A 13,008-nucleotide genomic window follows, 5' to 3' on the forward strand; every position below is an offset into this window, starting at 1 on the left:
TTACTTGGGCTTGTGCCATATATTCAGCTACTCTCTGTTGGGCTAATTGCATATAGGAAATTGATTCGTCGTCAGCTAGTGTTGTATTTAGCTGAGATTTTTGCAATGCAGTCATTATGCCCTCTTGCTGATAGCTTAGAAGGTGATCTTGATTGTCAAGAGGAATTTCTGGTTCTTGTGAAAATGAGTCATCGGTGAGACCATTAGAATATATATCATCTGCAAAGTAATGCCTGAGATGAAAAACGAAAATGATCTAATCTGAAAACAGCAAGAATTACGTAGAAAAAATGTGAAAGTTGCAGAAATGTTTGAAATTTAATTTACAATCCAACATTTAGGTCCTTAAGGAGCAAAACTAAAACAACTTTTCCATTGTTCCTATGATTACTATACCATTAAAGAATGTCAATTAATTCATTAATTTTTTTTAACATAAAATGTAAAGATGAAGATGAATCAGAAGAGAGAGAAAGAAAACTAAAGTTATTTCTATATTAAATACTAGAAATAGGACAGGTAGGATAGAAACAGGACGTGACTTCTTTTACCACCTTTTATTTAACTTACTGACTCTGTCAGCAAAATTTGAGATGCTTGTTTTGATCCCTTCTTCTCATCCAAGTTTGTTCAAAATTTGTGTACAGCCTTGCTTTGCCTAACATTTTAATATTCTGATATATTTGCATCTAAAAAAAATACTTGAAATTTTTTTTTTGAAAATTTTGACAAATGCTTCCGATTCTTGCAACCATGATACACTGTTACATTGGGCTTTTCAGCGAGGAAAAGTTGTTGTTTGTATCCTACTTATTTCAAATGGCGCCAGTACAAATACATTAAATTTTCCTTGCCAATTAGATTATGAAAAGTATTATCTTTCAGTGGTTACTTGGGTAGTAAAAGAACGGAATTTAGATGTGGCACTAGCTAGGAAGTGGTCTTCGAAACTATGTAAGCATGCATTTAAAAACTGAACTCAATTTGCAGGAATTTGTTAAGAAAAGATGCCAGCCATGCCCAAGTATGTTATGATGTTGAAGGTTTTAATATTTATTACATAATTTAAATTGCAAAAATTACGTAAAATATAAGGTATTGTGTTACTATGTAAACTGAATAAATATTTAAGCTGTTTTAGTAACTGTTTAGTAGTGTTCTATTGTCTTTAAGCTGTTTTAGTAACTGAATAAATATTTAAGCTGTTTTACTAACAATTTTGTGACGGTCTTTACAAAATAGAAAATTTTCTGAAAATTTTGAGATGTTTTAATTGATTTTAGCTTGTAAGGTACTTGCTACATTAAAATCTATTATTATATTTATGACAAAAATGCAGGAATCTACTTTACAAAAAGAGCACAGACGGCAAAAGACAAGAGAACGATTACAGCTTCAAAAAACACTGGAAACTGAGTCGGAAAAAAAAACGAAAGGCGAAAGAGAAAAATTAAGCAGAAACAAAAAAGAACTTATGGAAGAGCCTGTAAAAAAAAGATTTGCCGTCGTCAATTAGATGCTTTGCGTCACTCACAAATTAGTGCTCAGCAATCAGCCAGTACTGATGAATTCGATCGAACAATTTATACATTTACTGAAAGTTCATGTGAAATTTGCACAAAGAAATGCTACCCTAATCAGATAGCGAATCATTATGTGATTTTTTAAAATCCTTATTTGCCTGATAATTTATCACCTTAAAGTGTTCTAGAGGTGTGTCACAGATGTATAGTACACATCTAAATAGCCGAAAAACCTACTTTCCATCAAAAACTTTCTGGAATAACCTTGATCCAGGCCCAGTTCCACATGTAGTTTTAGTTTTGACACCAGCTGAACAGAGACTTTTGTCTCGTATAATATCCTTTGTTAAGGTGATTGCAATGTCAGCTTGTGGTAAAACAGTTAGAGGACAAGACAATTTGTTGAGGATCTTCATCTCATGGTGAAATGGATTGAAAATGTTCATTCGTTTGATACAGAAGAAGGCTAAAAATTGATGAAGTAATTTCATGTTACTTTCCTATGGAGAATGAAGATAAGGTGATCCATGCCCTAGTGAAGCGAAAAACGCTTCATAGACACACACATATGTGTCACAAAAACAGTTCGGAAATGTGTAGATTTGGCTTCCACGAAAAGTTAGTTTGCAGACTCAAATAATATCCTAAACGCCCGAGGAGTTTATTGCAAATTGTGGACGAATTTGCATACTTAAAAGAAGAGTTTTCGAAAAAATGGCCAACAATTACAACCCTTCAATATTGAACTTATGGAATACCAATATGAATATTCAGCCATGTGGAACCAATGAGGCAATTGCACGATATATTACCAAATACATTTCAAGATCGGAGCCAACAAATGTAAACGAAAGTGTAGCACGAGCCATTCGACAGGTCCGTCGAGAGGAAACAAACATTTCCCGAAAGCTTTTCAAGGCATGTATGCGAATTTTAAAGGAGCGTAAAGTGTCTGCGTGTGAATGTGCTTGAAGATTATGCCATTTACCATTTCATGATAGTTCATGAAAATGTGTTTAATATCGACCATCAGATGATGAAAATGCAGCATCATATAAATTCTTAAACTTATGAATCCCCTAAAATGAGCACTGATCTACGTATTACATCATGGAATATTAATGGAGGCGCCTCAGTGAAATTACCCATAATCCAAATTCTATGTGAGACAAATGACGTTCTCTGCCTATAATAGCACCTTCTCACAGCCAAGAGTCTATATTTGTTCGGAAAGATTGCTTCTACCGCTGTATTTATTTGTGTAACTTGACCCACTAGGGCTGTTCTGCCCAGTGGAGGTTCTGCTATTCTTCCTAGAAGCGTCCTTTTTCCTGAGAACTTTCGTGGCAGCAACTATTTTATGGCAGTCGAAAATCAGAATAATCTGACGCTTTCGGTCTATTTACCCACCAATTACCGTAATGCTACATCAGAAAGACGATTTGATCAAGCTGGCCGCCTAGTCAGTTCCTTTGTGTCTGATTGTGAAGTGCAAAACCTAGCAGTAATCCTTGCTGGTGATATGAACTGTAACCTTTTTGACGACAGTAGCAGTCGTGAAAATATTCTGGATAGTATGTGCCCTCAGCTCTTGGCGGTCGATAATACCCAATATTTCACATATATCCCTAACTCTGGCAGTACCTCTTCTCTGGACTTTTTCATGCGTTTCCCAAATGTAAAACCAGACTCAGGATCCTCCCTTATCTCTACTTTCCAAATCTCAGACCATATGCCTATTAGTAATATATTCCCTGTTCAACTCATTGCACCGAGTGGTCCAAGTCCAGACAATGATAATAAATGCCTCGAAACCACTGACTGGGTTCCTGCAGATATGTTTATGTTCCAGGCTGTTAGTGATTCTATTTTGAAAAAGATCAATAATGCCGTTTCATCTACTCTCCCAAACAAAAAAACTATTAACCTTTGCAGATAAACAAACATTGCTGAATATTTACTGTGCAGAAATCGCTCATGCTCTACGATCTGCCGAGCGTGCTAGTTTACCCATACGAAGAGTACGTTTTGGAACTGAGAAGCATGGTTGGTCAGGCAACCCTGACCTCGTTGATTCTTGTGCTAAATCGAAATTCTGGTTTCATGTCTGGAAGGAGTGTGGTATGCCACGGCAAGGTTTGGTAAATAAATTCGTCTGAAAACAAAGCGACATTTTGCAAAAGTACTTAGGCAAAACCAGGCTAAATCAGTAGCTGAACTATCAAGTAAAGCCACAAGTGAACCGTGAACCTAATTTCGTATGGAAACTGCTCAAAAGAAATAATTCAAAAGCCTATAATGCTTTCAAAATTATCAGTGTCCAGTGGTATGGTTACTTTAAAAGTGAATTTTCTGAGCCTCATCCATCATTGTCAAACCAATATGAAAGGGAGCTTGATGGTTGCTTAGGCCAATCAACTGATGAGATAAGTTTTATTGTTACTCGATCTGCGGTTACTGAGTGCATTTCTAAGCTACAAAAGAAAACTTCTCGTGGTGTTGATGGCCTCTGTGCATAGCATCTAAGATGTGGGTCCCCTCTCCTGATTGACCATCTGACCTTACTCTTTCAGATGATATTCTGTTGTGGTATAGTTCCTGATTTATTTATTACTGGTGTAATAACCCCGGTATTAAAGAGGGGAAATCCCATGGACCCATGTTTTTCTTTGAGGCCAATTACAGTGTCGCCGATTTCGTTCAATGTTTTCTATTACTAATTATTGACGAGATATCTGATAAGTGTTATACACCGGATAACCAATTCGGCTTCAAGGAGTAGGCCGCGACCATGCTCACGATTTGATTACCAACTTACTTCTACATGCTCATGAGAATAAGGATGCATTATATTTTACCGGGTTAGACGTATCTAGAGCTTTCGACACGGGTATACATACACATATCTTATTGACTGCTTATAAGCGTGGAGTTAATAATTCTGTCATCAAATCGATACGTGGTATGTATAAAAAACTAAATACCAGAGTTAAGGTTACCATCTCACCTGGTACGGTGGAACTCCCTCCTTCAATTCCAGTAAAAAAGGGTATTAGACAGGGCTCTGTTACTCCCCCCCCCATCTGTTTAATAATACTGTCATTGTGCCACAACAGAACGTTCTAACCACATGTACATTTAATGGTATTGATGTTTCGCTAGCTAACTATGCTGATGACATCCTTGATATTAGTAGAACAGCCTTTGAATTGAGGAAAATTTTGGAATTTTCGATAGGGGGTATAAGCGTATATGTCTTTGATTTAATGAGAGCAAGAATGAGATCCTGGTATTCAATCACCGTTCAGACTGCCTGAGAAATATTCAGTTATGTCAATATCTTATTGAAGCACGATGTACATTGACGTATCTTGGTGTACTAATTGGGTCAAATCTTCGCGCCACGCGTCAACTTTTGAAAGATTTTTTTTTGCCAGAAAAGCTAGGAATGCATAGGGTTTACTAGTTGCATTAAAGTTTAAATTTAACTGCTGTATCTTAGGTAGCGTTTATAATGCTTTTGCTGTTCCGCATCTACTTGCCCTTGCACCATTTTGGTCTCTTCTTACTGCTTTAGATATTCAGGATATACGGAAGTGTTTCTAAAAGTATGCGAAGTATTTGCTACGGCTGTCTCTCTGGACTAACAACAGCTCCCTATCCTCATGGTATGGAGTTGCTAGTCCAGTGTCCGCGCTACAGAAAAGAAATAAGAGATACCGGAGGCAGATTATTGGTGAAAGCACCTCTGAAATTGTCCGTCGTTGATAATATGTTTGTTCCTACATATTGCGCTTATTTGTATTTTTTTTTCTTGCCATTTCTTGTTTGCTTTGGTTTTGTTTGTATTTGTCAAAATGTATTTCTTTTTTTCCCTTTTCTTTCTTTACGCTCCATCAGTGTAGTATTTTACATTTATGATGAGCAATAAATTTGTGCATACATACATGCATATAAATTCTAATGAATTTCCGAGCTCTCCGATTTATTTACAGTTCTTTATTTAAGTAAAATGCTTCACATTTTAAAAAACAACTGTTAAAGCAGTTAAACAACTACCTATGGATATCTAACTATTCAAGTTCTTTATACTAGCTTAATACGAAGCATATGCTTCACAAATACTTCGTATTTAACTTAGATAAAGAACTGTGAATAGTTAAATATCCATAGGTAACTTTTGATACTCCTGATACCAAAGTCCTCATCAAAAGTATTTGCTTCGTATTTAACTTAGATAAAGAACTGTGAATGGTTAGATATCCATAGGTAACTTTTGATACTCCAGTTACCAATGTCCTCATCAAAAGTATTTGCTTCGTATTTAACATAGATAAAGAACTGTGAGTTAGATATCCATAGGTAACTTTTGATACTCCAGATACCAAAGTCCTCATCAAAAGTATTTGCTTCGTATTTAACTTAGGTAAGGAACTGTGAATAGTTATATATCCATAGGTAACTTTTGATACTCCAGATACCAAAGTCCTCATCAAAAGTATTTGCTTCGTATTAAACTTAGGTAAAGAACTGTGAATAGTTAGATATCCATAGGTAACTTTTGATACTCCAGATACCAAAGTCCTCATCAAAAATATTTGCTTCGTATTTAACTTAGATAAAGAACTGTGAATGGTTAGATATCCATAGGTAACTTTTGATACTCCAGTTACCAATGTATTCATCAAAAGTATTTGCTTCGTATTTAACTTAGATAAAGAACTGTGAATTAGATATCCATAGGTAACTTTTGATACTCCAGTTACCAATGTCCTCATCAAAAGTATTTGCTTCGTATTTAACTTAGATAAAGAACTGTGAGTTAGATATCCATAGGTAACTTTTGATACTCCAGTTACAAATGTCCTCATCAAAAGTATTTGCTTCGTATTTAACTTAGATAAAGAACTATGAGTTAGATATCCATAAGTAACTTATGATACTCCAGATACAAAAGTCCTCATCAAAAGTATTTGCTTCGTATTTAACTTAGGTAAAGAACTGTGAATAGTTAGATATCCATAGGTAACTTTTGATACTCCAGATAGCAAAGTCCTCATCAAAAGTATTTGCTTCGTATTGAACTTAGGTAAAGAACTGTGAATAGTTAGATATCCATAGGTAACTTTTGATACTCCAGATACCAAAGTCCTCATCAAAAGTATTTGCTTCGTATTTAACTTAGATAAAGAACTGTGAATGGTTAGATATCCATAGGTAACTTTTGATACTCCAGTTACCAATGTCCTCATCAAAAGTATTTGCTTCGTATTTAACATAGATAAAGAACTGTGAATAGTTAGATATGCATCAAAAATCCACCAAAGTCCTCATCAAAAGTCTCTGCTTCGTATTTAACTTAGGTAAAGAACTGTGAATAGTTAGATATCCACAGGTAATTTTTGATACTCCAGATACCAAAGTCCTCATCAAAAGTATTTGCTTCGTATTTAACTTAGATAAAGAACTGTGAATAGTTAGATATCCATAGGTGACTTTTGATACTCCAGTTACCAATGTCATCACCAAAAGTATTTGCTTCGTATTTAACTTAGATAAACAACTGTGAATAGTTAGATATCCATAGGTAACTTTTGATACGCCTCATACCAAAGTACTTCAGATACTTTTGATATACACACTTTAAACATATTTAAATAGGGTTGCCCATTCGCAATGAATATATAACTCCTTTTTCATTTATGCGTTGGGGGTTAATGTTTTTGTTGCATTAAGTTGATTAAATCAAACAGTTGAAACAGTTGGTCTAACAATATAACTCTTGTTTCACGTTCGGGAGATCACGGATACGAACCCTAGACTATCCAATAATTTAAGGCTTGTAGTAGGACACTGGGCTGATGCTCGTCTTGACAATATGGGGGCCTGGGGTTAGATTCCAGCTTCCGAAAGGCTTGTTACCCGTCTCTGTAAAAAAAGACCCAGCAAAGGTTTAATGTTGTAGGGTTTAATGTTGCTAATTGGTTTCATTAAAAAAATAATGTTTGTTTTCGATAATTCTTGCTATAGCCACGATGGTAAGATTTAACAGAGACGTTATGGGTCCCGCTATTTTAAAGACCTATGCAAGCCAAAATTATCGGCTAGTCTGAAAATTCTTTGCTGAAACGCTTTGGAAACGATAAACTAACCTAACACTAACCTAACTAACCTAAACTAACTTAATATTTCAACTGTACAAACCTTGACCCTCATAATAGTGATCGTCAATGTCGTCGCCCTCCTCTCCATCTTCAGGAAGTTGCGGAGGGATTTCTTTCTTCATTTTCTTCACTAATTGACCCAATTCTGAGACTTTGGTCATAGATTCTATAACGAATTCAGGAATCAGCATTCTCGCCATTTTCACTGACAAATTATTACTCCGTGTCGGAGCAGTTATTAATTTTATGACATCACGCACTTTGGAGTGTCCATTTACACTTGAAGAAATTGAAGCATTCCTTCCCTGCAATAGAAAAAAAGCATAAATAAAAAGACTTTGACTCGGACTTTAAAAAGTCCCCATGACATCCAAAGGCCCGGGATAGCAAAACTGAGAAGATGGAAACCCGTCATGTAAGCGACTCGGCTACAATAAATGTTACTTTTGTTTGCTTGTGTTTTTCCCAAAACTTGGTACAGTACAGAAGATGTCTAACTAGACAAAAGAAATACTTTATCGATTTCCAAAAAAATCTCAGGGAAAATTTGCTCTTTTTAAGTTTTAATGACGCTTTTCCCTTGTATTTAAAAAAAAAAATGTTCGTTTTTCATACTTTATTTCTATTCCTTTTTTAATTTAAAATGCAAATGTGGTATTTTGTTTCTCCAATAAATGAGAAGAGCTACCACAGCATACTAGGGTCAACCCACCAGTCTCAGCACCAAATTGACACCCATTTTTCCTTTACGGAAAACAAGAAAGCATCTCAATAGGGACTCCATTTTTTTACTTTGAGCTTTCATCAATCGTGCTTCCATTTTTACATAGAGGTTTTCATCAAGTTTATTCAACCCAAATAGTTGGGATGATAAAGAGGAGTGTATTTTAAGGATAATGTACGGCTTGTTCAAGCCGCAGAAAAGTAAACTTTAAGGATGATAAACACCACCTTCAGAATCCACCATTGGTGCTACTATTCGAAACCACATGACAATTAAAAGTACTAACAAGAATTAGGTACAGGCAGCATGGTTTTGCCGTTCAAACAACTGAATAGTGGCTCTTGAGCATACAATAAATAAAGAAAAGACAAGTAGGAGCTGTATCTACTTGAAGTCAATGACTAAGGAAGGGAAACCCAGGTTATCTCGCATTGTCTTCCCAACAAACAATTCTCTTAATACTACCAATCTACAGAGAGCCAAACCAACCTTCTAGCTTTATTCATCCCACCGTGTATACCTTAATTAATCACCCTTTGGATTAGACATTAAAAACCATTTTTTGCCCCTTTAAGTTCAGTGGTTAATCTCAGACATTATACCGGAGAGATGAAGAAATTTTATAATCATATCAAAGAAGTGCCTTAATAAGACATGTCTAGATATACTCTATTAGGCCCAGTAGCCTAGTACCCTTTTTTTAATTTTTTGAAAATGGTAGTTTGTTCAGCTAATACTATGGCTTTTAAATTCATAATGACTTTATGAAAGGTCGGCAGACCAATTATCTGTTAAACGGACCGTCTATTCACACCCTGTAAATGTTCATACCATACACCATTTTTATTCTGGCACTTCAAAAACAGGTCTTTTAAAATATGAAAGGTAAAAAACCTATTGAATGAGCCCCTAGTCACCAGCCAGTTGACTGCTAGGGATGGTACAAAAAAACGCCACATATAACCGCCGTTTTCCGCACCGTTTACCACTTAGTCTTGGTGCTGTTAGCCAATAAAATTTGCCTTTTGAATGAGCCCCAAATTACAACCCAGCATTTAAAGAATTGACTGTATCACTGCAGTGGTTGACAACTTACTATCATGTTCTTTAAATCTTGTCATACTCAAGTATGGCACACGTTGACTTTTCGGTGTTAAACCCTCGATAGTTCAAGTACTCTTTTTTGGCATAGCAATTCGTATCTTAGGGTACAGCAGTCAAGTTCGGAGTTTTCAGGGAATATTCCTGTCAGATCGTAGAGTGTTCTTATCTGTTCAATACCAGTATTTACATTGTGCTCATGGGAATTGAGCCTACGAGCCTACGTTCTTCCGACGCATCGTATATTGCCAATGCAGATGCTCTTTTGGTTATAAGCCGAAGGAAAACGATATTAACGTCCTCCGTTAAACTGATTTCAAAGATGTTTCTGCGTATCGGCCTTTCTTTGAATTAATTAAAGAAAACTTTTCCACGAAATAAGTTTTTCAAAGAAAAGTAAAGAACTCCATTAAACCAAAAATGAGCAAAAATAGAATCAAATAATATACCAAGCGTAAAACTACGACAAACCAGCATCGATAAATAAATGAAACCCAAAAAGAACAGAAATTGCAATAAATGACCGAGTAAAACTCAAAAGAGGAGATATTGCCATGGGCAGGGCTCAAAATCCCTATGCTTTCTAAAAGCCAGAATATAATTTGCACTTCACTGAAAAAATACAAATGAATGTGCATTGTCAGTTTAATATACATACACTGATATTTAGTAATCAAAATGTTAAAATTATTTGATTTATTAAAGTTATAAAAGTAAAAACATTGATTTTTTTTTCAGTAAAGTGCTAATTTTGTTCTGGCCTTTGGAAGGCATAGGGGATTTGCGCCCAACTTATGTTAATTTCTGCTCGTTTTGAGTTTGACTCTTTTATCTATTGTAATTTCTGTTCGTTTTGGGTTTCATTTATTTATCGATGCTGATTTGTGGTGCTAACGATGCTGATATCGATGCTTGGTAGATTATTTGATTTTATTTTTGCTCATTTTTGTTTAATGGAGTTGTTTACTTTTGTTTGAAAAACATATCTTTTGTAAAAAGTTTTTTAAATTAATTTCAATTCGATTTATATTGGCATAGTCTTTTCAGGGAAAAAGAAAATAACACTTTAAATCTATTCGTTTTTTAAGACTTTATAGTTTGACCTGCTATTTGTAAGCTGGAGAAAAATTTTCAGCTATTTTTAACAACATACACCTTTTTAAAAATCTTGACACAAATAGTACTGTTTAATTTAGTTTCATACCTCCTCTAGTTGACCTGAAATTGAAAACTTGATACCATTCGCAAAAAAATCTGTTTACTTTCTTTCATAGCTTGGATGCACTTACGCTATATTGATTTGGTTAAATTTTAAGAACAGAAATGGGAGGATTGGCGTGGGAGGACGGGCGTGGGAGGTTCGGAGTGGAAGGGAGATTAGTTGCCCTCCAATCACTTTCGACAATTAAAAAGGGCATCAGCCCTTTCTATTTTCAATCGAATGAGCCCTTTTCGAAGTTCCCACGACAACTCCTTCGATACGAAGTGCCCTGGTCTAAAAAACAACAACAACAAAAAATAATACAATATACCCACTAAGATCTTTACTATAACAATATCAAGCCTTCCAATCACTTTCGACCATTAAAATGGGCACTAGGCCTTTCGATTTCCAATCGAATGAGCCCTTTTGGAAACGACAACGCTTTCTATATACACCTTATATGCCCCCAGGGCAAAAATTACAACCCTTACCCCAAGGTCTGTTAGGGGGGTTGTCATCCTCTAAGACCGAATTTCCAGAACTTTCAACTACGTTAAACAACATGGCTATCTCAGAATTTTGGTTGGATGTATTCGGGGAAATGGTGGAAGTGAGAGGGGTGTTAGTCGCCTTCCAATCACTTTCAAATATTAAAAAGAGCACAAGCCAATCTAATTTCCAATTGAATGAGCGCTTTTCGAAGTTTCTACGACAACTTCTTAGATACGAAGTGCCCTGCTCTAAAGGAAAAAATTAATAAATAATACATTGTGCCAACATCGTTCTTATATGCCCCCAAGGGCACAACTTAAAACCCTTGCCCTGAGGGTTGTGGAGGAGTGTCCTCCTCTTTACTTAGTCCCCATTTATTGTCTCGTTCTCGAGTGTCCCCGTTTTTTACTTAGGCAGTGCGATCGTGCTGCCTATGATTTATACAACAACTTTCAATACGACTATTGAAAAGGGCACTAGCCCTTTAATTTACAATCGAATGAGTCTTTTTTGAAGTTTCTACGACAAAGCCTTCTATAAAAACCTTATATGCCCCCAGGGCATAACTTAAAACCCTTGCTCCGAGGGTTGTGGGGGAGTGTCCTCGTCAAAAATATATTTTCTATCTGGAAATCAACTACGCTGAGCAAAATAGCTATCTCAAAATTTGTATTGGGTGTGTTTGGGGGAATGATGGGCGTGGGGGGGGGGGCTAGTTGCCCTCCAATCACTTTCGACTATTAAAAAGGGCATTGGCCACTCCAATTTTCAATCAAATTAGCCCTTTTCGAAGTTTCTACGACAACCCCTTCGATACGAAAAAGCCCGGGTATGGAGAAAAAAAAAACACACATTGTGCCCACATCGTTCTTTACTTAGGCAGCGCTAGCGCGCTACCTATGGAGATGATGGGCATGAGAGGGGTGTTAGTCGCTATCCAATCACTTTCAACTATTAAAAAAGGTACTATCCCTTTGATTTTCAAATCGAATGAGCCCTTTTCAAGTTTCTATGACAAAGCTTTCAATAAAAAGCTTTCTTATATGCCCCCAAGGCATAACTTAAAACCCTTGCCCTGAGGGTTGTGGGGGACTGTCCTCCTCAAAAACACATTTTCTATTTGGAAATCAACTATGCTGAACAAAATGGCTATCTCGAAATTTTGATTGGATGTGTTTGTGGGAATGATGGGCGTGGGGGGGCTATTTGCCCTCCAATCACTGTTGACTATTATTAAGGGTCCTAGAAATCTCTATTTTCAATTGAATGAGCCCCTTTTGAAGTCTCTACGACGACCCCTTCCATATTAAGTGCCCTGCACTAGCCCTAGCCCTAACCCTTGAATTTCCAATCGAATGAGCATTTTTTGAAGTTTCTACGACAACGCCTTCTATAAAAACCTTATATGGCCCCAGGGCTTAACTTAAAACCCTTGCCTGAGGGTTGTGGGGGAGTGTCCTCCTCAAAAAGATATTTTCTATCTGAAAACCATTTACGCTGAACAAAATGGCTATCTCAAAATTTTGATTGGATGTGCTTGGGGGAATGATGGGCGTGGGGGGGGGGGGCGAGGGGCCCTCTAATCACTTTCGACTATTAAAAAGGGTACTAGTCCTTTGAATTTCCAATTGAAATAGTTTGAAGTTTCTATGAAAATGCTTTCAATAAAAATTTTATATGCCCCCAGGGCATAACTTAAAACCCTTGCCCTGAGGGTTGTGGGGGAGTGTCCTCCTTAAAACAATATTTTCTTTCAGGAAATCAACTACGATGAACAAAATGACTATCTCAAATTTGATT

General features: G+C 36.3%; 1 protein-coding gene across 1 annotated transcript in view; it reads right to left on the minus strand.

Annotated features, from left to right (window-relative positions):
- Cap-H2 (Chromosome associated protein H2) overlaps window positions 1-13,008 on the minus strand; it is an 85,020-nt gene that overhangs the window by 15,944 nt on the left and 56,068 nt on the right. Inside the window, exons 8-9 of the mRNA XM_089107924.1 lie at window positions 7,728-7,992; window positions 5-219 (exon numbers count right to left, since the gene is read on the minus strand). Coding sequence (XP_088964050.1) covers window positions 5-219; window positions 7,728-7,992 — 480 coding nt within the window. The remainder of the gene's footprint in view (window positions 1-4; window positions 220-7,727; window positions 7,993-13,008) is intronic.

The sequence above is a fragment of the Artemia sp. Qi Xiang Cuo genome, chromosome 1, assembly GCF_049724085.1.
Source record: "Artemia sp. Qi Xiang Cuo chromosome 1, ASM4972408v1, whole genome shotgun sequence".
NCBI classification, from domain to species: Eukaryota; Metazoa; Arthropoda; class Branchiopoda; order Anostraca; family Artemiidae; genus Artemia; species Artemia sp. Qi Xiang Cuo.